Source organism: Ascochyta rabiei, chromosome 18 (assembly GCF_004011695.2).
Source record: "Ascochyta rabiei chromosome 18, complete sequence".
NCBI classification, from domain to species: domain Eukaryota; kingdom Fungi; phylum Ascomycota; class Dothideomycetes; order Pleosporales; family Didymellaceae; genus Ascochyta; species Ascochyta rabiei.
Window position 1 is genome coordinate 430,045 of NC_082422.1, and position 13,984 is coordinate 444,028.

At 50.8% G+C, this 13,984-nt stretch overlaps 5 protein-coding genes across 6 annotated transcripts; 3 read left to right on the forward strand and 2 right to left on the reverse strand.

The window, feature by feature from the left end:
• Positions 1-219: 219 nt before the first annotated feature.
• Positions 220-1,469, forward strand: EKO05_0009971 (Protein-serine/threonine phosphatase; the record flags this gene model as incomplete). Its single annotated transcript, XM_038942939.1, has 4 exons — positions 220-321; positions 386-489; positions 543-997; positions 1,081-1,469. The coding sequence occupies 4 exons, from the start codon at positions 220-222 to the stop codon at positions 1,467-1,469; spliced, it is 1,050 nt and encodes a 349-aa protein (XP_038794528.1).
• Positions 1,470-2,967: 1,498 nt separating this feature from the next.
• EKO05_0009972 (uncharacterized protein) lies at positions 2,968-4,625 on the forward strand (the record flags this gene model as incomplete). The annotated part of the gene is made up of 2 exons (XM_038942972.2): positions 2,968-4,071; positions 4,128-4,625. The coding sequence occupies 2 exons, from the start codon at positions 2,968-2,970 to the stop codon at positions 4,623-4,625; spliced, it is 1,602 nt and encodes a 533-aa protein (XP_038794529.2).
• A 117-nt stretch (positions 4,626-4,742) lies between these two features.
• Positions 4,743-5,501, reverse strand: EKO05_0009973 (uncharacterized protein; the record flags this gene model as incomplete). 2 transcript variants are annotated; one of them, XM_059637653.1, is made up of 2 exons in its annotated part: positions 4,743-5,242; positions 5,363-5,501. In XM_059637653.1, the coding sequence occupies 2 exons, from the start codon at positions 5,499-5,501 to the stop codon at positions 4,743-4,745; spliced, it is 639 nt and encodes a 212-aa protein (XP_059493636.1). The 2 variants fall into 2 exon arrangements, with proteins under 2 accessions (XP_059493636.1, XP_038794530.2); XM_038946976.2 differs by having other exon boundaries at positions 4,743-5,501.
• Positions 5,502-5,861: 360 nt separating this feature from the next.
• On the forward strand, positions 5,862-8,345 carry EKO05_0009974 (uncharacterized protein; the record flags this gene model as incomplete). Its single annotated transcript, XM_038946977.1, has 1 exon — positions 5,862-8,345. One exon carries the CDS (start codon positions 5,862-5,864, stop codon positions 8,343-8,345), a length of 2,484 nt encoding a protein of 827 aa, XP_038794531.1.
• A 2,599-nt stretch (positions 8,346-10,944) lies between these two features.
• EKO05_0009975 (Cellobiose dehydrogenase (acceptor)) lies at positions 10,945-13,674 on the reverse strand (the record flags this gene model as incomplete). Its single annotated transcript, XM_038942830.2, has 5 exons — positions 10,945-11,023; positions 11,073-11,233; positions 11,282-13,049; positions 13,100-13,227; positions 13,282-13,674. 5 exons carry the CDS (start codon positions 13,672-13,674, stop codon positions 10,945-10,947), a joined length of 2,529 nt encoding a protein of 842 aa, XP_038794532.2.
• Between the last annotated feature and the right edge of the window lie 310 nt (positions 13,675-13,984).

Sequence of the window (13,984 nt, forward strand, 5' to 3'; positions counted from 1 at the left end):
TGCGTCCAGCGGTCCAGGTACGGGTTGAAACAGTACGTCTAGCATCGCGGCTGCAATTTCACTGTTGTTTACGCGTTGCAGGGTAAGCCTAGCTGCGCGCGTGAGCGAGCTCGATTATCCAGTATTTTGCGCCATGGCGTTCGTCATACCTACCGATGTTCCCAAATAAACAACGCACACCAGACATTCTTCCGCACTGTTCAACACGACATAGGAAGCATGATGCACAGACTCAGAAGATCGCTTGACCGAGGCAGAGGAGGAGGTACACCAACAACGAACACAAATGCAGTGCAGATTACGGATGTTGGCACGTCAATAGTACGTTTCGTAGAAAACTCGCGGAGGGCCGGGTTGTGGAAACTCGCTAACCGATTCCCTGCAGATCCAAGGGGCACGCCCGCACCAAGAAGACAGGTTCATAGCTCTGCAACCCGGAAGCTTCAAGTCAAACCAAGACATCGCGCTCTTTGTGGTGCTTGATGGACAGTACGTCTACTTTCCTGGAATTTCAGTGCAACATAAACTGATTCCCTGTGCAGTGCAGGCGCAAACGTAGCAGAACATTCGCGAAAGACCCTGGCAGACTATATTGACGCGGCCCTTTCCAAGACCACATCGCACTCGCAGGAGACTTACAAGGCCGCTATTCAGGAAGCGCTCGACCAGGAAGATGAGCATGCTGATCGAGAAAGTTGGGATGATGGTTCTACTCTCGCGCTGGCTTTGATCGACACAGCACAGAAGATACTTGTTGAAGCAGACGTCGGCGATTCTCACGTGATGCTTGCTGAACGCACCAGGCGAAACCCTAATGAACAGAAAAAGCTCAACAAGCTGGATAATGCGTTGAGGGCTCACCATCTTGCCAAGGGCAAAAATGAGTGGAGTATCACACGATTGTCCACGCCTCACGACCCTGACAATCCAGTCGAGAAGAAACGAATTGAAGACGCTGGAGGCGAGGTAAAATACGATACAGGTACACCCAGGGTCGGTAAGTGAACACCCTCACTGTGTGTTTGCGATTGCCTGACAGCGTCCTACCACAATACGATCAACACTGACCAGACGTCTCAGGCGCTCTCGCGATGTCTCGCTCCCTGGGTGATCTCGACTTGAAACTACCTAGAGTCAACAGGCTAGCCGGCCATAATCTCACTGATCTGGACGGTGTCGAGACAGGCCTGAAGCCAGGTAGGAAGGCGTCAGCGAATCTGGTCATTAATAAGGCACATTTTAGTGTACGAGATCTCAGTGGGGGAAGCTTGCTCTTTCTTTCTTCGGACGGCATAGGTGAAGCGAGCGACGCGGAGGTGGCAACCCGACAAGCTACTAGGTGGAAAACGGAAGGAAGATCGGCGAAGCAGATCGCGACGGTTATGGCTACACGTGCTGGCAAAGTCAAAAACTCCGACAATGTTACGGTACTTGTGGTGTGCCTGGAAACGTCTAGTGGTATGCAATAAGCCATCAGACGACCCAACAGAGGCGCCTCTTTAGTACGGTCTGTACTTCCACTACTGAAAAGAGAAATCTACCATTAGTATGTACGTGGTTTGATTTACCACATTCGTGATTTTTCCCTGACTGTGCAAGCGGTCAGCCATATGTACTCAGCCTCTGCCGAGACTTTTCAGTATTGTTCGGCTGCATTTGTTCGATTGCACAGCCCTCTCCAACTTCTCTTAATTAATTGATCGCAACCGCAAGGATGGCCGGGCGTATGCCATATCTTTGCACACACGCGGTGTATAAACTAAAATGCTACAGCAGATGAGAATGAGGTCTCAAAGGGTAGGGACGACAAACAAAGTAGGCTCAGCCAAGTACTGTAAGACCGCAACTTATCAAGCGCAGAGAAGAAAGAAGCCAGTAAATTGCGCTCGTCCATCAACTTATCTCTTGCGACTACAAGTACGAGACTTGCGAAAACACCGCGGGAGATAGGTGTTGCAACTTCAAGAGACAGTGCTGTCATGAAGATCATTGTTGTAATTACGACCCTCTTTCTCCCTGGGACATTTACAGCTGTAAGTTATATGTCTTCCTTGAAAGACCTGACATTAGCCCACTTTATCTAGATCTCCTTCAGTATGGCGTTCTTGGATTTAAATATAGATCTCAACTGTCCTGTATACTCGTGCTGGCTATGGCTTCATTTTGTCGTGACCCTTGGACTGATTGCTGTCGTAGTTGCAGGCACGTGATATCTATGGACAACGAAAGAGAAACAAGCGGAAAATCGATCTGCTCAAGAAATCAAACAGTGCCAGCCACCCTTGTAGATACTCACGAAGAGCGAGTTTAGTCTTGAGACAGTCCTTCTAAGGTTTGCGTCGTCCTTGCAGCCAGCGATACAGCAAGACAGATTATCGCATCCCTCAGAGTAAACCCCAACCAACCATCAATATTGCCCGTAACGAAGTCAAGCACAGCAGCATCCAGATCGTTTCACCTTGTCACATCTTGTGTAGTGAACAGCCTGATTTCACTAAGCTCAATCAATGCGGAGTCTTTCACCGTACACAAGCTCGGAGCCTCGTCATTTTGATTACTGCTTAGCAATGTGTTCCTGTTGCAGCCAAAAAGAGTAATTTTACTAGTACAACAATACCACAATTTAGTGCTACAATGTAGGCAAATTCCGGTGCGACAGTTCCGTTGTTGCTAACCATTAGAGCCGTCTTGCGCATTACTGGCTGGCATGATAAGGAAGTGATTTTAGATCAGATGATCGTCCAGGGCCAAAATGCTACGTACACCGTAAGCAGTCTAGCTGACCATCAGGAAAGCAGTGTTGGCATAACGAAGGATTGTTCAACCCCTATCAATAAGTGGAACACGGACAGTACCAAGTTACATCCAAAGTACAGGGGTATTCTGCGGGCACAAATACCCCGCTCGAGTACGACCATAGCCGTCCGGTATCTTCTCATCATTGACAAGACTCAGCAATTAGTTCATATGATGAACAACAGCGACTTCTTCATTGGGGGTTTCGTTGGTGTAGCACTCTTATACGCCATCGCTTCAATTGTGCGATTCTCTTTGCTGTCCCTTGCGCCTAAGAATTTTCCTCCCGGGCCACCTACACTGCCCTTTATCGGCAATGTGCACCATTTCGCTTCGAACAAGCTTCACATAAAATTCACCGAATGGCGAAAAACCTATGGCGATATCGTGGGACTCAAGGCCGGACCTGCCAACATTGTTGTCCTGAACAGTGCTGAAGTCACTCGGGAGCTGCTTGAGAAACGAGGAAATATATACTCTGGTCGGCCCACAGACTACATATTTCGAGAACACATCGTCCATGGTGCACAACATATTCTCTTCTCGCAGAACGATGCGTACTTGAAGCGGTGGCGTTCTGCAGTGAGGTACTTGCTTGGGCCTGCCGGCACTGAGCAAGCTCTACCATTACAGAATGCGACTGCAGCATGTCTAGCATACAACCTGGTTTTGACGCCTAAGATGTTCCAGGACCATCTGCACAATTGGGGCCTGGGAACACCGTTAAGCGCAATATGTGGCCATCGAGGAGCACAGAAAGACAAAAACCTCATCAAGCTGTTCTACGGCAACCAGAAGAATTGGTTGGAGCTGTTGAATCCCGGATCTGCTCCTCCGGTCGGCATGTTGCCGTTCCTGAAATACGTGCCCGAGTTTCTAGCCAGGTGGAAGGGCCAAGCGAAAGAGTTGCGCAAGAACCAGCTGGGTTTCTACTACATGATGTTGAACTCCGCTAAAGATGAGCTTGAGCGTAATAAAAACCGAGAAAACGACAGGCCTGATGGTTTCGTGTCGTTGATGGAGAGGCTTCTGCAAGAGCAAGGAGAAAAGGGAGGATTTGATGATCATCAGCTTGCGTACCTCGGGGGTGGCTTGCTCGATGCTGCAGTCGATACTACATACCTCAGTGCCCTTACTTTTATCAAAGCATTGGGTGCTCATCCTGAGATTTTGAAGCGTGCGCAGGCCGAGGTGGACAATTTCTCTTCCGCAAGCCAGCCACCCCGATTGAAGGATCTGGAGAAGCTGCAGTATCTGAAGGCGTGCTTTTTCGAGGTAAGCTGCCATATCAGGAAGATGCACTAGCCAACAGTGAAGACTAACTTCAGTAGGTCCTGCGCTGGCGCCCAGTAGCCGCTGTCAACCTGCCGCACACCCTGGATGTCGACGACATCTTTCGCGGCTACCACATCCCCAAAGGAACAGTGGTGTTGCAAAATATCTGGGCCGACTCTCACGACCCTTCGATCTACCCATCACCATCCACATTTGATCCCGAGCGCTACCTCACCAACCCCTACGGAACACAGATGTCAGCAGAAGCCTGTCAGGCCGAAGGCAGGAAGATATCCTACGCTTTTGGCAGCGGCCGACGCCAGTGTCCTGGTAATGTCTTTGCGCAGAATGGGTTTTTGGCCATGGCAGCCAAACTCGTCTGGGCTTTCGATGTTGTGGCGAAAGAGCCGTTGGATCTGAGTGTCGAGACAGGATTTCATGGTGGACTTCTGTTGGGATCTGAGCCATTTGAGGTTGATTTCGTGCCAAGAAGTGAGGCACGGAGACAGGCTATCATCGAAGATTTTGAGAAGACAAGGAACTGGTTAGATTGAAACTATGTGGTGCTGACTTTTGGGTAGGCAACAGACTGATAGAGATGTGGAAAACCAAAATTACTCGAGTGATCGTAAATTACTTGCATCTTCCTCCTTACGGTTTTTGAAAAAGTGCTAGCAAGCTAGCTGCTGCTGTGAGCCTTTGCTGTCGTCCTTGAGGCCTTCTGTGTTCATCAGAGTAGCGAAAAGCGCCATATACTCCTCGTTGGAACGGTTCCGGGTATAGATCTGTGGAGGATATGGGTACCGTTTGATCACTGACTTCTGATGCACGATGGGCTTTTGAGACTTGCACGAGTCTTCTTCAACTAAGCCTTGATGTGGAACCTCAAGAGATTCTTCGCATTCCCGTAGCTTTTTCGACTTCTCCTCGTGTGTCTGATCCTGTCCAGCAGATGCATAGCTACTCATAGAGCCGCTCAAAGAGCCACTCATGTCTTCTTCGAAAAAGCTCTCGTATTCTTCTGGGCTTAACTCATTTTTAGAGGGCCGTAGCTTTGGCTGGTACTGATTAGGATATAGCACTCCGACTGGGTGGCCTTCGACTCGGCCTGTTATCATCCATTTGCTGATGGGACCAGCTGCTGTGGGATCACGCAGCTTATCAATGAGGTCTACATAATTTTTAACGGGCTTGTTGTGGCGGCTAGGCCGGGGGTTAGTTGGAGGTGTGGAGTTCGACTTTGAGATGTCAAGGAATTTCGGTGCCATGTGTAGATGTGTCTGCAGCTTACTCAAATTTATGTATGGTTGACTCCAAGACTGGGAGGGGTTATTCGATGGTCTATATGTTCTGAGACCGTTTAGAATCAACCTTGTTCGTGAATGATGCGCAACAGAGCGCTTGAGCGCTTGAGTGCTTTTGGTGCACATGGTGTTTTTCCACTGCTTTGGTTGCAGTGCTAGACCCAAGATGAAAAGTTAAACATTGTGAGCTTCTCTATGTCTGCACAGAGAAAGTACTTGGTCTGCTCAGTTACGGCAACGTTGAAAAGGTGTTGAGTGTTGACGATGAGCAAGGTGAGGCAGTTGTGGTGTGGTCCTTTGGACGCAGTGCACAGGCCAACAGATGGAGCTCAGGGAAGAATGAACTCTGCGACTTCCGCCGAGCGCGCCAGTCGTCACCAATTGCAACGTAAACACTAATCCACCCAAACGCTCCCGCACCTCGCCGTGAGGAATGCTTCTCTAGCAGAAGCTGCTCACTATGAAGCTTAACACGGTAGTCCGAACATGGATCATTGGGGCGATCCTTGGGCCGACAATGCCAGCCACAGATCACCAACAAAGGACGCGGTAGCGTCACCACTCCCGCCGGCCTTCACGTTCGCGCCTGTCCCTCTGAACGGCTTTGTGGATGATGCAGGCTGGGGAAATAACGATGAGGATGGTTTTGGCGACTGGGCGACTTCACCAAGAGTCGACTCGGGAAATGTAGCGGGAAATGTAGCCTTAAAAGGGGTGGAGTCTCTACCAGCTGGAGACCAAGCTTTGGACAGCGCTCGATGGGGCAGCACATCACATCAGGGAAAAGAAGATCTCGACCAAGATTGGCCAGAAGCAGTCTCAAACACGGCCCAGGACTTCGAACACGTCGATTCAGAACCCTCGGATTCAGCGACCGTGTCCCAGCTCGACGAAGTCGCGGACAAGGATACTGTCAAAGAACCCATTCTCCGATCACAGCCAGATGTCGAATCTCTACGATCTTCGACGTCGCCTTCCGAAACGAGTCGCAACGAATACCCTATCGAGTCGCCGCGAACTTCGATCGAGGATGAACGGAGTATCACGAAGGGCAAAGTACCTCAAGACGAGGCATCGGCTTCCACCTCAGAGCCAGACACCGTCGTAACAGAAACCAGTTCTGAGGTAGAATCCAAGGTGAAAGAGAGTGACAAGGCGCCAGAAGACAGTGAGGACGCAGACAAGCACGCACCAGGCACCTCAAGTGATCCAAAGGGGTTATCACCAAGCTCACCAGACGATTTGCATGAACTAGATGTTCATGAAGAATCAGATGTGATACCTGATGATGCCACTGCAGTTCAGTCTCGTGTACCATCGACCGCGTTTGCCTCTGATGAAGCCGCCCTGGCTCAGTTGTTTCCTTCAAGCAGAGATTCCGGAGAGCAAGTCGATGCACACGACGATCCTATCTACACAACCTCTGCTCGCAAAGCCTGGTACAGGTTGACCCGGAAGCAAACCATGCGCGAGTTCAATCACGGCGACAACGACGACAACTACATTCGCGTCACATGGATGAACTCACACGTCCGAACTGAGGTCAACAAGGTAGTCGGGCGGTGGGCGCGAGAAGATCGTATCTCAGGTACCGGTCCAGGCGCAAGAGCTTCGTTCTACTGGGACACAGCTGCGCCTCCTGAGCCCAAAGCACCCTTCGGTCATCTTCGTACACAGTCGTCCGTACCTACTACGAAAACTGCCCTTCCCGCGAGACAGAGTCTGCCGCCACTGGCTACCACGGACAAACCAGCAGCGTTTGATTGGAGCTCTCCAGCATCTGCCGATCCATGGAGGTTGGATAGCCCTGCGCAACATTCAATCTCTACACCCTTAGCGCTGAAGAATCCTGCTGTGGCCATGATTCAACAGCAGGAAGGTCGAGCAGTGTCGGTAGACTTTACTCCGCGCAGACCAGAGCAAACTATGCACAAGCGAACCGCAACCGTGTCACACACATCTCCTGAAACGACAGCTGTAACAAAGCTAATATCAACACCTGTATCACAGCTGTCCGCTGATGTTTCGGACCCTTGGACCAACGGCAGCAGCATTGATAGCTCCTCAACTTCTACAGCTAAAGCTGTTGATCTTCCCATTGATGACGAGGATGATTGGGGTGAAATGGTACAGACACCTACATTGCCAGCTCCAAATCAGCTAGATCCATTTCCACAGCCTGCGTCTTCGAACACTGAAATCACCCAACCATCGTCCTCCAGACCAGGTTTGCTAGGAGTTCGTCCAGCTCAGGCTGAACCTACCGAGTCGATGTTTGCTTCTCCTATTGTACGGTTGCAGAGCACCATTTCGCCAACATCAGCTCTTTTCCAGACTAAAAGCTTCGTCCCACTCCGCGTTGAGCAGGGCCCTGTTGGTCCAGAGCTTTTAAAGCCAGCGAATCGCAACATTCAATCAACCCCTGAGAAGAAGCCGAAAGAGGATGAATTTGCCTTGTCAAGTCCAGAGAAGTTCGGTGCCGTTGCTCCAACCTTGATTGAAGACAAGGGTGCAAGCGATGGCGAGGACCATGCATGGACAGCACCAGAACATGCACTAAGTCACAGGAGCAAGGAACTACATGCTGCCACTCCCACAAACAGGGAGTCAACATCAATCGCACAACCAGTCACGCCCATACAGGCTTCAGCAGATCCTTGGGCAAATGCCGACTTCTCATTCTTTGAGTCTTCGTTGTCGGTCCCAGCATTACAACCTACCTCGCAGATGCAGGAAATATCTGGATTGTCCGATCCATCTTTTACAGTCTCTCGTAGCACACCGGATCTAACATCTTTATCCCGGCTGCCGCAAGCCTTCTCGCGCTCGCCACCTCGAGACATAATGCGGCCAGTGCCGCAACCACTGACCACCGCCACCAGTTCGGTGCAACGAAGGAGGGTCGAGGAAGAACAAACGATCAGCAACATTCTCGCCGGGTTACCAAACTTGAGGTACATGTTGCGATGACAATATGACTAAACCCAGACGACTGCACTTGATTTGCATCTTGTATGATGTTTAGGTCCACCAGATATTCAGCCCAAGGGGTTGACATCTCATTACATACACTGGAGAAGTACATAGGTATATAAACACATTCGCAAGTTTCATCAACATCGAACGCAACACCAAACTGTATTAACACTTATTGCTCAACCCTCACGACGTATAGCAGTGTCAATCGTTAAGGTGAGGATTGACGACTGACTCATGTCCAACGAACTTTCTCTACCTTCACTTGAACACCTCTATCCTGGTGGATGAGCCAGGCCCATGGAGACTGGAAAACAAGAAGTCCGTCTTTCACCAAGCCACTGCGATATGCTGGTCTGAGCGTGGACCCTAGCGGATCCAAGCTCCCACAACCTACATCTGCGTGCGCCCAGCAACATCTATACACATACAGTTCGTTCGAGTTTACCTCTTCCCGTCGATCCGCCAAGTGAGAATATCTCGTTCGCACATCCTACACCATCGCGCCACCCTCCTCTCTAGAGCTTGGCGCCTACAGCGCAGGAAGACGACTGGTCGACAGCGTCGTTCTACACCGTGGAAGAACACATTCAGGACCTACGCTCCCCCAATACTTCGCCGAGCGCTTCCATTTCGCCCCTTCGATCAGCAGGACGACGTGAGATATCGCCCACTCCCTATCTCTCCCGTCAGCCCACACCCTACCGCCAGGTGTATCAGTCGTCACGAACACGCCAAGTTCGCCCGTGCACACGTTGCAGCTCTAGACATGTTGAATTAGAGACGAGGACTGTTAACCTCGCCGGAGGCCGTGGTCTGAACATGATCATTAACAATCGTCACTCAGATGATACTCCGCAAGCCTTGCATAAGGGAGGAACTTGTGTTCGGTGCACTCCATGTGGTCCGCTCGGCTTCCGCTACTGTCCTGCTTGTGGGAAAAAGCAACATTCCCATTCCGGCATTCAGGATCAGTCGTTCCAATTCCCAGATACCCTGAAGTGCGCCAGTCCTAGCACTGATTTCCAATAGGACTTGCGCGCTCCATCACAGTCAGTACTGTGAATCTGCGCCCTGCCGTTGCCCACCATCTGTCTTCGAGTCCCACTGTCTCTGACAGCATGGACACCTTGAGTGACATCTTCAGCACTAGACAATCGTGTCTTAGTCCTATTTCGAGTAGGTCGGCAATTCTTCGTATTCAACATTCGCCGCGTGTGGATCTACGACCACTTCCTACCGATGTCAAGTACGGACCCGTTACACGTCATTCGGATGGTGAATATAAAAGACGGCATACCTACGAGCAGGCTACGAACATAAGCAAACGTTGTTTGGAATCTTCCTTTTCAGGGCAAGTAAAGCCTCGCTCTGCTTTTAGCGGCCAAAGTACTGTTCGCGCCCCCTATGCACCAAGACAAGCCGCCAACCTAGGTCCACGCAGTATTTGCAACAATCCCTCTGACAAGGTTTTCGATGGATACGACACAGGAACGCCGTACTACGAGTTCACAGACAAGCGTGAACGAGCCGTTGAGGCTCTGGGTCCGTCATGCGAGCCAGACAATCCTTCTGCGCGGATACGTTACGACGAGCGCCCCCGTCGATTTCGGAATTCCGTTCCTGTTTACCCACACTGTAATGGTTACGACAGCCGTCCTCCTCGTGGGGGGGTTTCCCAATCTTTGCCGTACGCCAGTTCTGGATGTGCTCCTCATTGGGGCCTTTATCCTACTGCTTTCCCTTACCCCGGCGGCATCGAGGGTTTGGATTTTCCTCCTCTGGATATGGCACATCGGCCTACGACATACTACCAACACCCCTGAAAAATCTATTATGGTGAATGGAAGGGAATCCTTGCCGCTAAATACTATAACGGTGCTCGCGAACACAGCACCAAGGCCTCTCCGTTTCTTTGTTCTGGGTAACCAGTCGCTCACATTGATGGAATTATATTGTTTGCACAGAAAGGTTGGAAAGCATCGTAGAAAGTGTTGTCAACTGATGTCTTCTAGAAGATGGCGTGTGTGGAGATATCAAGGGGTTGTGGACCAGGGACTGGTACAAAACCATGGGATTATTTGCGTAGAAAACTTAAAACGATCGACGGATTCTGTCAAACTTGATTGATTCGACGACTTCGCGCCATGATTTGGCGCCTAGTACTGCAAACCACTGCGTAGTACAGTATAACAAAAGACGCTGTACAATTAATAACCGCACATTGCAGATAATGAGAGATCGTGACATCGAAGAGGACGATTTCACAGATTGGGTGCTGTTTAGCAATGCATACACTTTTGTTGCAGCCAGAAAGAGTAGTCATACTAGTACAACAATACCACAACTTAGTGCTACAATATAGGCAATATTTCCGGTGCGACAACTTTGAAATATAATCTCAGACACGGTCGGGTGAATTGGAAAGCATGAGTACCACAAATAAAGTCTCACGGTCCGCTGGTTGGGACAGCAGCGACCTATATGTACAATAGCTCTGGTGGAGTATGCAGAATGTATTATGCTACAGGACTGCTTGATTATGTACAAAGAAGATGACACTATGAAGCCACATTCCACAAGGAACGGTGGTTTACTTGAGCGCAAGGATCTTGGCAGCTGCTTGCTCAGCGACCGCAATGATGTAAGAAGTTGGATTCGTAGTGATGTGGCTGCGTTATGTTAGCTTTTGCTGTGCGTGAGGTAGTAGGTTCGACTTACGCAGGGAAGATTGAGGCATCAACGACGTGGATATTATCTGTCCCGTACACCTTGGTGTTCAAGTCAACGACTGAGGTGCCGCCTGTCAGACCACTATCGGATCCGATCTTGTTGGTACCGATCCAGTGGTTGGCACGGCGAGCAGAAGGAGTTTTTGGTAGCTACAACTACATTAGTATGGTCCTTTAAATTGTAAGGACGCGACTCACGCTGGCGACATATGCTTCGACGGTAGTGCCGGGAGCCGGGACCTGCATCTCGATCTGAGGATTCCTCTGGATGGCCTTAATCATGCTCTTCAGACTGGCGATGACTGCATCGGTATCTGCCTGGGTCTGAAGGTACGGCGCCTTGGAAACTGTCATAGTAAGTGCGCCGTTGATTGATGCAACACCACGAGATGTAGACCCGCGACCAAGGTAATTGCTAATAGTCATAGAGTGGGTATCGTTTGCTCCTGGGCCTTCGACACGAGCAGTCCATTGGAACTGACGGTCGATGCCGTCAGTACCTTTAATGACTTCCCATGCCACGGGGCCAATGTTGGGAGCAGATTGAGTAAGAATACCAGCACGCTTGTTGAGGTATGCATCCTTATCAGCCTGGATGGGGTTGCTCCAAGCTTGGTAGAAGTCGTAGAACGAGACGTTCTTGTGCTGAATGACAAGATCAGTGTTAACGTGGTCGTTCAGGTTCTGGCCAACAGGCAAGTTGATCCACTGAGCCTCTGGGATGAAGGTTTTACCATCTTGAGCGCTGCCCTTGACGATGTTAAGCTGGTCTTTGGGCCCGATGCCACTGCGGAAGAGAAGCTTTGCTGAGCCAAAAGCACCAGCAGAAAGGATGACTCGCCCACCAGCATTGAGTGTGACATTACCGCAGTAGCCGCCAGCTCCTCCCTCGAGCTCAACACCGGTCGCCTTTCCAGCAGTTCGGATAACCCGCTTGACGGCAGTATTTGTCCACAACTTGAAGTTCGATCGCTTCATCGCTGTGACGAGATACGTACCAAGAGGACCTTGTCGCTGTCCGTTCTCGTACATGTAAGGAGTATGGCTGTAGGTGCGGTGCTTCTCGTTAGGCTTGTCGTTAGCCTTAATATTGGACCAGCCATCTGCACCGAGTGCTCCAGACAGCACATCATAACCCTCCTGTTTGTAGAGCTTGCCGTCTGATGAGGGTTTATCTGTGCCAACAATGCGCTGGAAGACCCGACCAACGGCAGCGCTCATGTCGCCGGCCTTCCAACCGTTCGGAAAGCTGAGGTCCCAGTCGATACTGTTAGGCTTCCACCAAAGAGCAGCGTTGACAGCAGCGCCTCCACCAAGCACGCAGCCAGCCATCTGGTCGGTATCAGTACAGGCAACACCAGCAGAATCAACCCAGATCTGATTGCAGAGACCCGGTACATCGAAGCGAGTGAGGCCGGTTCCCTTGAGCCAAGCTGGTCCCATAGTACCACCAAAGCGACCAAGAGAAGGTGGGCCTTTCTCAATGAGGAGGACCTTCTTGCCAGCTTCCGAGAGCTTATCGGCTACTGGAATACCGCCAGCACCGCCGCCGACGATGATGTAATCGTATGAATCTTTAGGAGCAGCGCTGCCAGTGCAAGCTGCCGGGCCGACAGCTGTGGACGAGGGAGTAGAAGAGGGAGTAGGGGTAGCACCACCGCCCACTGGGGGCAGATTAACCCAGTCTGAGTACTTTGCGTTCCTAGCTGGAGCGACGCTGATACCGAAAATGGATTGCCCATTGTCGTGCTGCACAATTGCGGCTGGATCATATGCTTTGCTGTGTTGAGCCCATCCAATGACTTGAACTTCTCCAGTCGGCAGCTGTGATCCTGTTGCACCCCCCTGGTTCCACACCCAACACCATTGACAGCGGTAGACCAGTTCGAAGCTGGTGTCTGTGACTGTAGCGTTGAGTTGGGTCAAGGTAGCGTTTCCCGTATATTTCACGGGCTGGGAGTAGGCGCTGTGGATTGTCAGCAATGCATTCGAAAGAGACAAAAGGAATTTACTTACGCAGCAAAGGTGAACGCGGTCTTGACAGCTGTGCCCTCTGCCCAAGCCACGAGGAGAAGTGAATTGGGCATAGCTCCAACGTGGCTGATACCAGAGTATCCTTGCTTACCGGCGTTCAGAGGACCTTTCTTGAGAGAAAGTCAGTGTGCTAATGCTAGACTGCCAGAATACATCCAACTCACAATGTAACCGATGTACTCATCGTTGTTTCCGCCGGCCGCTGCTGGCAGTGCATAGCCCCATTCGAATCCACCTTTGGTTTGAGCTTCAGGTATAGTCTGTTTGTAAAAGGTGATGCCAGTCTTAGCATGTGTGTAAGTTGCCGCTTGAGCGTCGACAGAGGAGGCAAAAAGAGAGGACAGCAGCGAAGCTGCTTTGAAGAATGTGGTGATCTTCATGATGGAGAAACGTCCAGCGAATGCTATGGTATCAATCGATCGAAGTCGCCAGCGAAACAGACAGCAAGCTTGATGTTTCGAACAGGCATTGCACTGCGGTCTTATACACGCTCGGCTTGGACTGCATCGGCTGCAGTCTCCATGATGCAGAGCCACAGAGCCTATTAGCCAAGACATGGCATTCTCACGAATCGCCACGCCCACGAGCGCTCTATGCCAGGTACGGCTTCTGCAGTGAGACGCATCCTTTGGGGAAGGATGTGCTCCAAACCCAATAGCCTGATGATCATTCGCAAGCGTGTGATTGGATCGTGCGGCGCCAAAAAGCCGGGCCAGCGATTCAAGGCTGGCTTTCAATCTGTAAGCGCAATGTTCACGGGGTACTTTTGATTGATATAAATTGATGAAAGGCGGGATGCAAGGCCCATCTACCGGCGTCCCTGTCGGCCAAGCCGCCCGTTCCAGAAAGGGCGGCCCCAGACTCGCT